This window comes from Acartia tonsa, chromosome 1, assembly GCF_053477335.1.
Source record: "Acartia tonsa isolate MP-2025a chromosome 1, ASM5347733v1, whole genome shotgun sequence".
Lineage (NCBI taxonomy): Eukaryota > Metazoa > Arthropoda > Copepoda > Calanoida > Acartiidae > Acartia > Acartia tonsa.
In genome coordinates this window covers 9,943,028-9,959,278 of record NC_137260.1, presented here as the reverse complement: position 1 = coordinate 9,959,278, position 16,251 = coordinate 9,943,028, and the positions used below count along the sequence as shown (strand labels likewise).

At 37.6% G+C, this 16,251-nt stretch overlaps 1 protein-coding gene across 2 annotated transcripts in view; it reads left to right on the top strand.

Moving 5' to 3' along the window:
• The window catches only part of psq (BTB-domain-containing protein pipsqueak), a 53,071-nt gene that overhangs the window by 17,687 nt on the left and 19,133 nt on the right, over window positions 1-16,251 (top strand). For both annotated transcript variants that reach the window (XM_080151981.1, XM_080151973.1), the window contains exons 8-15: window positions 4,039-4,220; window positions 4,539-4,604; window positions 5,041-5,131; window positions 5,633-5,681; window positions 6,959-7,032; window positions 7,658-7,740; window positions 10,948-10,995; window positions 11,545-11,600. In XM_080151981.1, the coding sequence (XP_080008107.1) occupies window positions 4,039-4,220; window positions 4,539-4,604; window positions 5,041-5,131; window positions 5,633-5,681; window positions 6,959-7,032; window positions 7,658-7,740; window positions 10,948-10,995; window positions 11,545-11,600 (649 nt within the window). The remainder of the gene's footprint in view (window positions 1-4,038; window positions 4,221-4,538; window positions 4,605-5,040; window positions 5,132-5,632; window positions 5,682-6,958; window positions 7,033-7,657; window positions 7,741-10,947; window positions 10,996-11,544; window positions 11,601-16,251) is intronic.

Here is a 16,251-nt window from a genome sequence, read left to right as displayed (position 1 = left end):
GGTCATGATGGATGTTATCCTCTTAGGACATTTACAATATTGAAAATGTCCGGGAGAGGAGATGAGGCTCTTGAGGCCGCTGCTGGAGGCCCCAGGAAGATTATGAAGGACAGCCCAGGTGTTGTCTTGCTCAGCCGCCACAACAGGCTGGCGCGGCTCATCCTTCAACAGTCCCACGATGAATTGGGGCATGGAGGCCATCGTAAGACGTTGGCGCAAAGCCGCAGGTATGCATGGATCACACATGGCCGCATGGAGGCTATGAAAGTGGTCAAGAGTTGTGCTGCATGTTCCATTGAATATGCCAAGCGTTCGAGTCCCGCAATTGCTAATATTCTGCCAGATCGTGTCGAGCCCTCTGTGCCCTTCAAGGAGGTGCATATGGACCTTGCGGGGCCGATCGAAGTTACGAAGCCTGGCGTTGGTACCAGGAGTTCCAAGACCAAGTACAAAGTTTGGTTGTTGATTGTGGCCTGTAGATTTACACAGGCTGTGTTTGTTGATGTGTTGACTGATTATTCAACTGAAGCCGTGCTGGTCGGCTTGAGAAAACTTCAGGCGTTTTACAATATGCCTAGAAGGGTTACCACAGACAGAGGCACCAATATGGCCGGTGCCAAGCGAATTATGGATGAACTTTTGAAGGATACCCGAATGCATTTTGAATGGCATCTGGTGCCCACCGCAGCACACTCGTTCGTGGGTACTGTGGAGAGGCAGGTTGGGCTGGTCAAGCGTGTGTTGAACAAGAAGTTGGCTGGTGCTACTGTAACCTTCAATGATTTATTGGTATTGTGTGCTGAGACTGCAAAAGTCCTGAATTCTAAGCCATTGACCTATGCCACCCAAGGAGATGACGTCAATTGCTGGAGAATAATTTCACCTGCTGATCTGTTAGGCGGCAGGACCAACGATGCAATCTGCACCTTTGAGACAGGTTGTAAAGAACCCATCACCAGGAGGCTGGAGAACTTGGAGGAGTTGACCCGTCAGTTCCATCAGGTGTACAAGGAGCAGCTCATGCCTGAGCTACTCAAGTCCGTCAAGTGGCGCAGCAACAAGGTGCTGCTCGAGCCGGGAGACGTGGTGCTGATCGACGATAGCACAAATTTGATGAAGAAGTTCAGATTGGGGCGTGTGGAAGAAGTGCGCCCAGGTGGGAGGACCGTGGTTTGCAAGTTCAAATTATCAGATGACGCAGCCGCCACGAGTAACGAGACTTCCGCAAGACGTCTGCTCAAGATCAATCTACCCAAAGTTTAGTATAAGTATCGTTCTTGTTTAACTTTGAATTTTATTTTTACGGTAGATTTATCAGATATTTTTTTTCGAAAGACAAAAAACGCAAATTTTGACTCAATTTCGTTTAAACTTTCAAATCGACGCAAGATTTTTTCATTTGAAATGCAAACTTAAGTTATTTATACGTTTACGCAAGTTCTTTCAATGATTTAAGTCTTTCCGGGACCAGGGATTTTTTTCGCGGAAATTTTCCTAGGTACCTACGCAAATACGAACATTTTTATCCTTGTTTAATTGAAATTCGATATGATAAAAAGTAACACAATGAGATTTTTTACATCATACAAATATTTCTTAAGATTTATTATAATCACATAGATAATTTAATATTACATATATATTAAAATTATTTCTATTTACCTTTTAACCGATGTACCTAAAGAAAAATGCAGATTTTTTTCGTCTTGAATTAAGTAGATTCTTTGAGTTCGAAGATTTAAGCTTAATAAGACCGCTCTATAGTGTATCTTAGCTCTGTTACCTCGGCCAGACATACTACAGAACGGCAAAACTAAAGCATAAGATAATTTTATTTTGATTGCTTTGATTGATGATTCTAAAGTTTCTTGAATTATTCATGATTCTTTTAATTTTGATTTGATTTAAACATCACTAATTATGTTTATTTTCAGTTGATGGAGCCCTGCGCCAGAAATCCTGTCGGAAATTATGCAGTATCAAAAAATTGTGATGGAAAGACATAACGTCCGTCAGGATAGCTGGAACACGGCATTATTAATATTTTAAAGATTGGTTAGTTTGTATCTTGAGGGGTTCATTCTAACTGAGGCCCCAAATTGCCTTAATTTTGACTGTATGAATATGTACAAGTTGCTTTCTTCTTAAAACAGAGAGAAATTGCAAACTCAGCATTTAGAGAAGTTCTTTTCTTATAATTGAGCTTTTATTTTATTTTGGTAATTTAATTTGCATATTTCAATTGCAATTTTATTTTACGCAATTTTGATTCACGAAGATTTAAAATTATGAAATTTTAATTTTCCGATGTTTGATGATTTTTTTTACAGTCATATTTTATTTAGATTTAAGTATCTATTTTATTAAACATGTTAGATTTAAGGATTTACCTATCTTATCTAAGAATGTCTAGATGTAAGCCCGAGTATTTTCCGCTGGAGAAAATGCTTAATTTGAGAAGTTTTTTATGAAAATTCTATTTTTCTTTTCTAGCAAAAAGATTCAGTAGAAAAAATGTCATTATTTAATCTTTCTTTCTTTTGATTAAAAGTTTGAGTTGATTATTTAATTATTAATGCGATTTTTAATATAAAAATCATTTGCCTATTATTATGTAGGTACCTAATCAAAGTTTAGGTACTATTGATTATTAATTCATGTATTCGCAATTACATGGTCTGTAATTCTAACTTTAATTGAGATTATGAGGCCATGATTAATGAGATGTGTGAGTGGTAAATGTGCATTTCATGAATGTTGAATGCTTTTCCCATTCCTTATTCCTATCCTTATGTGGTAGTGGAGTCGGTTTGAGTTATTGTGGTGTTCGTAAGTTACCATAATTAATTTTAGGCCTGATGGCCATGCCATTTTAAACTCTTGTAATTTATGCGTTATGAGATTATGATTTTGTGGACACTGTCTGCACGCATGATGCTAAGATGAGTTATTGTGTTCGATTCCCAGTGACTAGACGGGTGTGTGTTGGAATGATTTCTTGTATTCCCTGGCAAGTTCGAACCCATTAATTCCCTTTTCCTTATACCAGAGAATGAGTGTGTTACGCGGCATTCCTAACTATCTCCGCGCTTCGCTTGTAAACAAACAAAGGCGCGCACATTTTTTCCTTGTTGATTCCCATGTGAAGAGCTACGTGAATAAAAATAATGTATTGGATGGATATACATGCGCTCTAATCCGTGGAAGATCTCAAATAAGCCTTCCTGCTTAGTTTGACATCATAATGTGGTAAGAATTTATCTTAATTCTTAATAATAAGTGTAGTATGGTATATTTTTACGAAGAAATTTAAAACATTAATTTTTCAACAAATAGACCATTTAACTGCTAACCTTTGACATACGAATATTTTCCTTAATTTTATTGATCATTTGAATCTAAAATTATCAATTTCTGATGCTATTTAATATGTTTCGTGCCAATTTAAAGTTTTTTAGAAATTTTATATTTTTAATTAAATTGAAATCACGCAACCTCGATATACAAAAATAATAAACCATTAATACTATGTAATTAATTTTTATATTTTTGTTTTAGATTCACCGTTTTCATGGTAATAAATACACATTTGTAAACATTCACATGTTGGTCATTCGGAGGGCTTGGAGATTAAGATTTCGTGTACGGCAAGGCATGCGTACCGAAACAGATATAGAATGTACTATTATAAGATTAAAACCAGTTTTTTTAGACCCGAGGTGACGAATACTACGATGCTAGACATAGCTTTTTCGTGTGGATGAAAACCGGTTCTTATCCATCGCATTCGAATGAATACGAGAATAGTTATTTCTCGCATCGTATTATAAACAACTTTCCGCGGATATAGAATGTACAATTATGAGATTAAAACCAGTTTTTTTAGCCCCGAGGTGCCGAATACTACGATGCTAGACATAGCTTTTTCGTATGGATGAGAACCGGTTCTTATCCACAGGATTCGAATGAATACGAGAAAAAAATTCTAACGTTTTTCTGTATTTCCTTGATACTAACTTAAATTGTTTTTTTTTACAGAATTTGGTGGCAATCTTTCTGGTGTCGGACAAGAGAACCGCAGTCCTATCCGGCCTGGCAGTGTACCTGTACCTGGTAGGATCAGTGTTACTCCATGTGCAGCGCTAGGACTGCCTGACCGGCCAAATGGAACTCTACCTGGAGCCACTCGTAATATAACTGAAGTGGATATTACTAATGAGGTGAAATAAACACCACAGAACAAAAACATATCTAATTTATTTAAATACTCCAGAATTTAAAAATTCTTTTCTTTTCTTGACTACTTAGGTCCAAACCCTAAGAGACTATGGCTAATCAATCAAAAAGTATGGATCAAAAACCTTTTTAAACTCTATACCTAGAGAATTTTCCACTTGTAATAGAATTAAAATCGTGAATTTTACATCAGTTTTGCCCCCCCCCCCGAACCAACAAAACTGGCATTAATCTTTTATTTTTTTATTTTACTATCCATGGAAAGCTGTCTAGGATACAATCAATAAATAATTATATTGTAGGAGAATGAAAAAGAGCCATGGGAGCCCCCCATGCTGAGAGTGAATCCTATTGGAGAGATGTCAAAGGTTTGTATATATGATTTTTTAATTCTAAATATACTTCTAACCGTCTTTAATTACATACAAATATGAAAGGATACAATATGAATAAATATTAATTAGAAAACAATATAAATTAACAGGGTTAATAAAACGTTAAATTGGAAAGCAACCCTTCTAGATTTAAATTATTGGTTAAAAAGTTTGAACACTTCTAGTCTGGAAAGAACCAATCAAATATAGTAAATGTACCCAAAGTTTTTGAGCCTACAAATAGGATAACATGGTTATTAAACTTTGGGTGCCAGTGTAACTAACTGTCCAATGTTTCCTACTTCCGGTATCTGTTTTTTACTTAACTTTAATATGTATTCTAAAATTTCTTTATTATTCTAAAAAGTTATATCAAAATTTTTGGTATGCATATTTTTGCTGGCTTATAAATAATATGTATATTTTTCAGGTGACTCCAGTTGCAACCAACCAGCTGATGGCAGGAGTGGCTCAAGGACATTTTTTACACAGTTCTGGACACAGTGTTTTCTCACAGACAGGTAGAAACCTGGATACTGGAAATTATTTCATTCCAACCTAATATTTTCCCCTCTTTATATCCACATTCCTTTGGTTACATCCCTAAACTAGTTATGCCGTGAGTTTACCCCGACAAATTATCTAAGTTGAATTAAATTGCTGAATGTATTTTGGGATCTTTTCATTTTCTTCGTTAAAAAAGACAATTATACCTCCTACAAATTTTAACAATTCCTAATACAAAAAAAGCAGCCTATCTTTATAAGGCAGGGGTCTTTAAGGAAAAGATAGTTGAAGATAATTTTATTTGATCTAAATCATAATTTCAGAGTTAGGGGAATATACAAATATACAATATATTATAAAGCCCCCAACACTTTTAAACCAAAATGGCAGAAAGTGTTTGAAAACTTTGGGAACCAGTATATTTTACAGTCCAATGTCCCCTCTTTCTCTTTTATATGATATTTTACTATCTTTAATCAAACTATGTTTGAAAATATATGTTTCTTATTTTTCAGGTGAAAAGACGAATGATGAGCTAACCCGAGAAAGCGGACACGACCAGGAATAGATAGATACATAAATATCATTCACAATTTTCAACAATCCTTTTCAATATTCTGAGAAAGGAGTTGACTGTGTATTTAAAAAATTAATTAAGATATCTGAAATGTTAGAAACACTCAAAAATTTAAGGTCCTTAGGTATATACTATTTTGATATCTTCTTTCTATAAAATGAAGACCATTTTTATGGCCTAGCCACTTGTTTTATCTTATAATTGTTTCGCCCCTTACTTCTAGAGGAGGACGGAGGAGGTCTAAAAAATAGCCTGAAACTACCCCAAAATATTTGTAAAGCTTCCTTGAACAGAACAACCAATTAAGTTGCAGACAAAAAAACTTATTACTTTATATTATACTAGCGGCTACGCCCAAAAATTCTTATTTGGGGGGGGGGGGTTGTCATTTTTTGGGGGGGAGGGGGGGTTGGGGGTGTCCCACCCCCCAAGAAAATAGTTATAAACCTTCCCGGGACCTATGAGAAGCTACCCTATTAAGGATAACCTGATCGGTTCAGCGGTTAGTGAGATCCTTCGGTACAAACACACAGACACACAAACACACAGACAAACAGACATCCTGTTACTTTAGTATAAGGATTACAAATAAATTGATGATGTTAGGTTCTTTTTTCTAACTTTGTTAGCATACATTTAATTGTAATTGTTTTTTATTGTTGTTAAATGATATATTATTAATCAAAATGAAATTGGATACATAGATAAAAAATCCTTGAAGTCAGCTCAAAATCTAGCTTTCTTTGTGCTGTTTTACTTTCTTAATCATTAGACTTAGAATTGCTCTCTTCAATTATTTAAAACTTTAAAAAATATCAGGTACTTAAAATAAAAATTTGTACAGTAATGTAATTTTTTATTTATTTTTAGTTTAAATTGGCTCTTAATGTTTCTTTTCCAAATTTTAATTGCATTTAAGTGACTTATAAGTAATTGAAGTAGATGATCTAAACTTCATAATTAATTGGAAATATTTCAAAAACAGGGATTTTAATTGATTTTGTATGTGTACAAAAAGTATATCATAATACTTTTAAAGGTTCTAGCAGATCAGTATTCGTAGGAGTAAAGAAAGTATGAAAATAGCCTAAAATCAAACTTAGATATAAGAATTATATATCATAAAACCACCAATGGGCCTATAAGAAGCTTCCATAAAATGGAGAACTAAATTTGTTCAGTAGTTATCGAAAAAAACTTTACTACTTTATACATATAATAGGATAGAGCATATAAATATTTAAGTATCTGACTGAACTCAGGAGGAAGAAGATGACAATATTGAAGAACCTGTGGATTTCACCATCAAATCTGAAATGTCTGGTTCACCCGGGCCAGGTATGATCATATTTAAGAATTTGACACAGGTATACAACAATTTAAGTAATGGACTAAAGATTTCTACATTGAATATGAAATGTCTGGTTCACCTGTGCAAGGTAAAATCATATTTATGTATTGGACATACAGAATACAACTATTTAAGTACTTAATGGGCTAAGAATTTCACCATTTAATCTGAAATGTTTTGTTTACCCTAGTCATGTATATTAAATATTTCCAGTATGGATTCAGCCTCTCGGATCTAACTAATCTGGTTTAAATTTAATATTTTTCATTTCATATCGCGGAAAGCTGTGTATGAAACGATGCAATAATTAACTGTAAAGTATTTTTTGAAGAAAGAGGGGGTGGAGGCAACCTCCAAACTTATATTTTTTCAAAAACTTCACAGCTGCAGCTACATACGTAGATCATTAAAATTCTAATATATATTGGGATACACCCCCCACTCACCTTCCCCAAAGAAAAAAGCCAAAAACCTTCGTATACCAGATCCTAATCAGCAGTTATAATATTTTAAGCTACATCCAAACAGACAGACAGGAATATATATAATATATATCTCTACTTAGAATTATGTGAGTTAGGAATTGGTTTAACCTATGCTCATTCTGTTCAGGAGATAGACCCACGCCAACCCCTGATTTCAACGAGATGGCGGCATTCTTCGCGGCGGTCAGAAACAGCAGCGGCCAACAGCAGGTAATTGTTTATTCTTTGCGACAGTTGCGGCTAGCAGCAGGAAACAGCTTTAAAAGATTTGATTAAAAGAGCAAAACTATTTTTTTGACTAAAACAAAGCATTTTATCATACCAAAATACTGAAAAATCCTCTAGTAGTACATCCTTATATGAAATACAGGTGTTCAAGTCAATTTCAGGTTCCAGGTATGATCCTGCAGGTCCTGATCCTCAAGGTCTCTAGAAATCTTTAAAAGGCTCCTGTGGCCGCAATTTTTGACTTAGAGACTTCAAATTTTAAACTTAAGCTTTTCTTACATGTCTACATAACGTATTAAAATTTCATGAAGATCCGCCGCCGTTTTCCCGCCGACCGCCGACTGCTGCGGCTGGCAGCTGCCAAATACAGCTGCGGCCGCTGAAATTTATATTTTGATATTTCTAATATAAAATTTACATAAAGATAAACATTTTCTGGGAAAAAATTTTTCTTTTAGCTTCAAAAATAAGAAAATTACAGCCGTTTGAAATTTTTAAATAAAAAAAGACCTAAAAACAAAGGTTGTTAAATAAAAGGGTGAAGGAAGCGAAAATTGACTTAGACTTATACAAGGTCGGAAATTTATTATCAAACAGGGGACTTGCACAAAAAAATTTAGCCCTCTAGCTCTAATAGGAACTGAGATAATTAGGGGGGCGTTGAACGCCCCCCCCCCCCCCCCGACCGATTAAAGTGCGGCAAGGGGCCCGACTGTAAAGGGTTAAAACAGTTTTAGACCTCATAATAAAGATCTTTCTATTTATTACATGGTTCCTAATTGTCCTAGGATTCACTCTTTTAAAAATGCTGTTCACTTAAAAATCTTTGCCAAAATGTCTAAAAAAGGAACTTACAATAATTGTGGTAATAGTTGCAACACTTACTAAATTAATTGCTTCGTTAATTATCATTCAAAGTTTGAAGTCCATTGAACAACTAACAAGCCTAAATTAACGTTAATGTTATATTTTTACTATCATTTTACAAATCTATTTAAAGATTCAATAATTATAATTCACAAGAAACATTGACAGAATATCTTTCTCTTATCTAATGAATAAGAAAAATGAAAAAATGTGTGATTAACAGCATAATAATGTTTATAAAATAATACATGTAAGAATAAAAAACACCATTAAAGCATAATAAGCAAGGATCATTATTAAAAAAGGGAACTATTAATTTTATATTTTTAAATTATTTTCAAATGATAATGATCTATTTGGAATAAATTGAAAAAAATTATTAAAAATGCGGGAAAAATTGTTGTTATTTATCCCTTGCTGAATGATAAGAAAAGATGATGAGAAAGTAAAAGAAAATGAAAATTTATCTACATATTCAAAGTGTCTATTAAATGTTGCTAAAAAAGTTTTCTAAAGTGCCTTCCCAGTTTTTTATTGTAATGGTATATAGAATCAAATATTGTCGCAAACCATGATAAATTAACGTTATGAATTTATCACATCCCATCCACTGATCCTGGAGGAATGTATTGACCAATATATGTTTTATTAGCAACCTAAATTGATGACAAAAATTCCCCTGTCATAATATCCACATATTATATATCCACTTATTGTTTACATGCAGGTTTTAGACTGTTTCCCAAGGGCATAATTAGTGAAAATAGTTCACTATTTCTTGAAGAACAACTTTCTGTTATGAATTGAATTTGCTGTATTATAAGTACGGCCTTCTTATTGACAAGTCCGTTTTTCCCACAGATGATAAGTAGGTGCTAGACTCACAAAAAGTGCGCTGTAAAAAATGCGCAACTTAAAAATCACAAAGATGGCTTTGTTGATAGAATAGTGGTGTGTAATTGATTTGTAAATAAAGACTCAACTGCTGCTATACCAGGCGTTAGATGTTAAGAATGACAACCTGGGGAATGTCATTATCCACTAACAGGCGCTGTTTAGTACTTCCAGACAAAAGTCGTGCAAAAAAGGGTAGATTAATAAAATCATAAACAAGTTTGTGTAATTACAGATAAGACAAACGTCTAAATACTAGCTTGGTAGTTACATATTCATATCCTAATTATGAGCCTAATGTTGGCGCATTTTTTTCTGCGCGCATAATCTGAGTTAAACCTTATGAATTGTAATAACTCTGCATTTATCATAATATTAAAAATATTAACCATTTTTGCTAGGAAATTACACGATCATGTACTATACTAAAAACTAGAAAATAGATTTATTGTGCATTATTTATCAGCGTATGTACTCTATAATTTTTGTTTGTTGGTTAGTTGGACTTTTAGTTTAGAATCCATCGATAAGATAATAGTTATTAATCGTATCATATTATAGACATACAGTTTTCCGCGGATATTAAAATTAAAATTATAAGGTTAAAATCAGTTTTGTTAGTTCTGAGGTGCCGAAGGCCCGGACTAACAAAAATGGTATCAATTTTTATAATTTTATCTTTATCAGGCCTAGCTATTGTGACAATCAATTTTATTCTACAAAAATTTTAAAAATCTTTGGAAGTTAGCTAGGGATATATCTTTTTTTTCATATAACTGAAGAGGGGTCGGCAGGAAGGGGAGAAAAGGGGAAGGGAAGAAAAGGGGAAGGGGATTGTGGGGAAATTTTCATTCAGAATATCATTTCCTTTTCCCTGATTTTTATATTCGTGGAAAATTGTCTATAATGCGATGTTATTCATGATTTTTCAGTATGGCTGAAAACCGGTTCTAATCAGCGAATATTAATCGGTTCCTAAGCCATACTGAAAAAGGTCTATTCTAAAAGAGATTTTGGCGTCATGAAAAAAGTCTGATGTTTGTTTTGTTGTTGGTTATTTGAAAAAGATTCGCTGCAATTAGCTAAACTTTCCTTGTTTAAATTTGGAAAATTGAAATTTAGTGTTTTAGGCAATTTGGCATAAAATAATTTTCTATTTGTAATTTCCTCTGATTACAAACATAATTCTTCCTTTGTAGGAAATACATTTAATATATAACAGGGATCTTAAATGATAAGATGATGGCTGATTTTTTTTTGGGGGGGGGAGAGGAGTTTTTTTTACTCTACATATAATAGCTTTACTGTAAAAGAGAACCATACCAGTCATCAGTTAGTGCCATCCTTAGATACATACACTAACCAAACAGTCTCACAGACATACAGAAAGGCAGTCTTTTACTTTTGAATGATTGTATTTGTTTTTAGGATGGAGAGCAGGTTGCTGGATTCCCTGGCAAGCATATTCCCGCGCAGGCATACATCTATATCAACTTATAGAGTAGCTATACAACAAATAAGTTGCATTAAACCCGTTTGGATGCTTTGAAAGTTTTTTTGAAAAGAGGGATTGTCATAGTTTGGTCAGCTGTATAGACTTTTATCTGATTTTTCAAATTGTAAAAGGTTAATTTCCCCGAGACTTACAGGCAGCTGACACGCGGCTGCCGAGCCCTGCATAAAATCTCTAATCTCTTAACAATTATAAGAGACTTAATTATGATGAATAAACAGTAATTCTGCTTTACAATTTAAGGGTTAATATTTCTTAAATCCAGGGCTCGGCAGCCGTGCGTCAACTGCTGGAAGTCTTATGGAAATAAATTTTTGACAATCTTAAAAATCAGCTGGAAGTCTAAACCTTGCCCAAATATGGCAATCCCTCTTATCAAAAAAAAATAAAATTGGAAGCCTGCAGAGCTCTGCTTAAATCTTTGTGATACTACAGCAAAGGAGGAAAATTGTTATAAACTGACTATATCTTTGATATTTTAAAGTTTATTATAGATGTTTTTTTGTCAACAGTATAACAGCAAAAACTACACTAAACGTGACATGAATCTCGCCTTAGAAGCTTTAAGGTAAAGACTGTTTTAAAGAAATATAAACATGTATATTGTATAGCACTTGTTATTATTAGATCAAAACATTAAATGTAGTAATTCTAGTAGTGGTTTTATACAGGTAAAGCAGAAGATATAAATGATTTAATTTTTATAAACGCTCTTTTCAGACTAGCGACTCTTTGATTGCATTAACTTTGTTAAAGTGCATTAACAGTTGAAAAAGTACATTTACGTTTCAATCAGAATAAAAAATAGTAGAAAAGTAAATTTATTTTATTTAATTTATAAACATTTTAAAGAAAAAGAGAATAAATCTATTAGAAAATTGCATAGAAAAAGAAATACAATCTGGATTCCATAAACAAAATATTTACATGTAGTTGCAGCATGTTTACGATAGTATAGATACATGCTGTTTATTAGATCTTAACGAACATACACACATGAAATTTACAGTCTAACATACATTAGCTTAAATAAATTCATTAAATTTTGTTTGCTTAAAAAGCTATGCGGTTACCTATTGTCATTTAATGTTACATTTTCTTAATAGATCAATATCTTTTAGTAGCCAGGCTTTTTGTAGTCATTGTCGTTCTTGATAGAAAAAAAAATATTATGTGAATAAGAGAGCCTAAACCCTCTGGAACCCAGCTATAATTGCATAGGATTTAAATCTCATTTGCTGTAAGAACAAGAAATACATCAACTGAATATAGTTTCGGGGATTCATTTTTGGTCCTCTTTATTTTGACCCCCCCCCCCCTTGGCCCCATATGTTGAAAAATTCTCACTTTTTTTTCAATCTTCAATTGTCAGTACAAATTATCATAATTGAGATAGAATTAAATGCATTAATTGATATCTGCTGGATTAGATCCAGCCAGTTCTAAGCCATGCTGAAAACTCATTTATAGCATCAAAAACAAATTAAAAAATAATAAAATTAATACTAAGTTATACCGGGCCTTCTGCTTTCTCACCATTTTTCATTTTAATATCCGCGGAAAGTTGTCTATATTACGATTACGATTAATAACTATTCTGTATTTTTTTCACAATTTTTTTCTGTAACCAAGAAAGCTAGATAATGAGCCAAATTCGAAAGTTACCTAGCCTAGGAGTTACAATACATACTAAAAAAGAGGAGGAGGAGACATTTAAGTTTTCTTATTCGTTGGTCTTAACAACATTGGGGACTTTTATTAATTTTGATTGGATGGTTCTTTGAGTTGAGTTTCAAAACGTTTCAACCTCTAATTGTCATCTACAGAAGGAATAATTTTGTGCTTCATCATTGTCCATTGAGGACATTCATTAATTTGGTCATTGTCTTATCCCTTCTCTTTAGATCCCTGACATACATATACATAAAGTATTATGTAGGGCTAGCCTAAGAAGTTTTATAGGATTTAACCCAATTTTATGAAAAGTTAAAACATCGAAATACCACCTCCTACGATGATGATATAAGATTAATATTTCTCTTTTTAGAAGGATAGATGCAAATTTGCCTCTATTCAAAATTAATTACTGATTCAATTATCCATATATGAGTTATGGGTTTGCTGTAATATAATCATAATATGATAATGTGGTAATACGACAACCAGACGGACAGGCAGTTTACAGAATTGCTACGCTGTGACTTATCATAACAAACCCTCTGCACTAATCTTATTATATCACCATTTATCTCATGACCGATGTTGACCCCGCTATCCAGCGGTCAAACTGGCCTGCCTAAATGTGGGGAGGGACTCAAACACGCAGCTATCACGCGCCCCTCACGCGATTATACAACCGGGAGGCGCTGCCTCCCCTTTTACCACCGCTGCCCCCACAGCCTGTCTACCGCCGGGAGCTAAGCCCTAGCGTCCCACACCCCCTTCAAACCTAACCATTGTTATAATCTGTTGTATATATATAGTAAACATTCATTGTAAATATTATTCAGTTAAATATATAATTTCTGTATGACTAAATCCTGCTAGTTTATTTTGGTAGAATAATTCAAGGCTAAGGCTCGTTGAACTCGAACTCGCAACCCTGTGAGCTGAAACGTTCGGCTTACCATAACTTGGTGTCAGCGTGTTTCAATCGAGCCTTACAGAAATTAGCCTATTCTACCTCTGATTGGACCCTTTGGCAAGTAAGGGGACAATCAGCCGCCAACTGAGAAGCCAACTGACCCGTGAGACGGCCTTTTTAGGTCGAATTTCCATCATTTTGAACGCAATATGTGGGCCTCTGGCCTACGGCAAGCAGATTTAGCCTGCTAAAAGCGCCAGTTAAGATGCTTTTTCCGTACCGTGTAGGAGTAGCCCCAGGACACCCAGGCCAAACCTACGAGACAGACAGCTGGGTGCTGGTCTCCTTGAGAAGGCAATGTGTGGCTGCGAAGCTTCAGCACACAAGTAAGGCCTACCACTGCGACGGATAGCAGATTTTGAGCCACAGGCACGGCAGGACGGGACATTCCCTGCCGCTGCCTTCCAGGATTTGAACCCGAGGCGCTGTAGGACGGGCCATTCCCTGCCGCCATTTTCGGGATTCGAACCAGCGGCGCTGTAGGACGGGACATTCCCTACCGCCGTCACCCCTCTGAACCTTGCAGGACGGACATTCCCTGCTGCCAGTGCTTCCAGAATCACACCTAGAGCTCCTAGTGATAACAACACATAAGTGTGTATAAATGTCAACCAAGTGATAAAAAGAAATATAAATTTGTTGACCCAGTGATAATTAATAAGCTCTAGTGATTCGAAGCTACAGTCTAAGCCACCATGGTAAGCGATACCACCATAGCTGCGGTTCGGCCACCACCGAAGTTTCTGCCAACCCCAGCCGAACGGGAGGCCCCCTTGTCTCAAGGGCAGGACCTCCACTTCCCCTGCCATATCAGGGTGAGGTTTCCTACTCCTGACCCTGCCCAGCATGTACAGGTTGATGCCATGATCGATTCTGGCAACCGTGTACCAGGGTCTGCTGTAATTTCTGAACACCTCATGCACGCAATGGGCGTGCAACGCATGTTGATTCCGGACAACACCCAAATCCTGACTGCTAACGAGGAAGGCCAGCCCCTCCAGGTAATAGGAAAATTGAAAGAATTATATATGGCAGTCTCACACACCCTTATACTCCATCTATACCACGTGACTGTGGTCCGGAATCTCTCACACCCTCTGAACCTAGGAGGGTATTTTCTCAAGGAGTTCGGAACTAGGCTCTGTTTCGACATGCAACCACCTTGCTTGTGGGTGCGTGGGGAGTTTATCCCACTCCGTGGCGTCCCCATTGACCGGGAGACAGCCGAGAGAGAGTTGAGTTACGAGGGGCCTCTGCCAGGCCCACTGCCAGAGCAGCCGCGTGTGGTCGAGAAAGGCACGCACTGGGTGGACACTGCGCTCAACGCCCATAGGGGGACCAACCTGCTAGCCATGGGGTTGCCCCCAGTACCCAAGGTGCCGCTGGAGAACCTGCCAACAACGTTCCCTGAGATTGCCAGCCCTCCAGAACCAATCTTCTCCGCCGACACCTTTATCAACGGCCAGCCGTGTCCACCTGGCCCCCTCTACCTGGGACCCCCAACCAGTCAGCCAGCCAAGTCCGAGTCCAGACCCGTCAAGTCGCGGTCTGATGCACCCGGAGCCACACTCAACTCCCAGGAACCAGCCTCTCCCGGCGCCGTGCCCGTCAAGTCGTGGCCGGCCGCCTCCGGAGCCACGCATGGCTCCGCTGCCTCAGCCTCTCCTAGCGCCGAGCCCGTCAAGTCGCGGCCGGACGCCCACGGAGCCCAGGCTGGTCCCAGTGCCCCGGCCTCTCCCAGCACCGAGCCCGTCAAATCGTGGCCGGACGCCCTCGGAGCCACACCTGGCTCCGACACGTCAGCCCCTCCCGAGGCTGAGCCCGTCAAGTCGCGGCCGGTGGGTCCCGGAGCCAAAGCTGACCCCGCACCAGCCACGTATAGGCTAAGCGCTGTCACTCCAACTGACGGCCAGCCACCCCAACTCCGCACGGCCAAGCGGGTGGTCTTGCCTGGCCGCGGTGTCATGGCTGTCCCTGTTGAATTAGTAGGACACCGCACCAAGGATGCCATCCAACTAGCTGCCCCAGAACAGAGGTTCGGGGAGGATCTTGTCATCCCAGAAGGCCTGTATGCCCACAGGCCTGGCTCCGCCAGTGTGTTTCGAGTACTGGTGGTAAATGAAGGGGAGACGCCCCTCCTGCTGGACGCTGGCCTCCCAGTGGCTGGGGAGCTAGTCAAGCCTGACATTTTAGAGGTTTCTGATAAGCCTCCCCCGCGTCTCCACTCGTTCCAAGAGCCTGTTGAGCCCCCAGATATGCAGGAGTTGTGGGAGGCCCTTGAGATGGAAGACAACGAGTTCCTGCGCAAGGACCCCTTGCTCAAAAAGGAGGTTTGGACCCTGTTATCAGAGTACAGGGACGTCTTCTCCAACTCTACCCCCGGCTGCACGGACGTAGTCGAGCTGCAGCTGCGCCTCAAGCCAGGAACCCAGCCGATCCGCCAGAGATTTAGGGATCTGAACCCGCGGCAGGAGGCTGAGCTGGAGAAACAACTGGACACCTGGCTACAAGAGGGAGTCATAGAGCCGTCAGACTCCGCCTGGAGCAGCCCCCTGGTGCCCATCAAGAAGAAGGA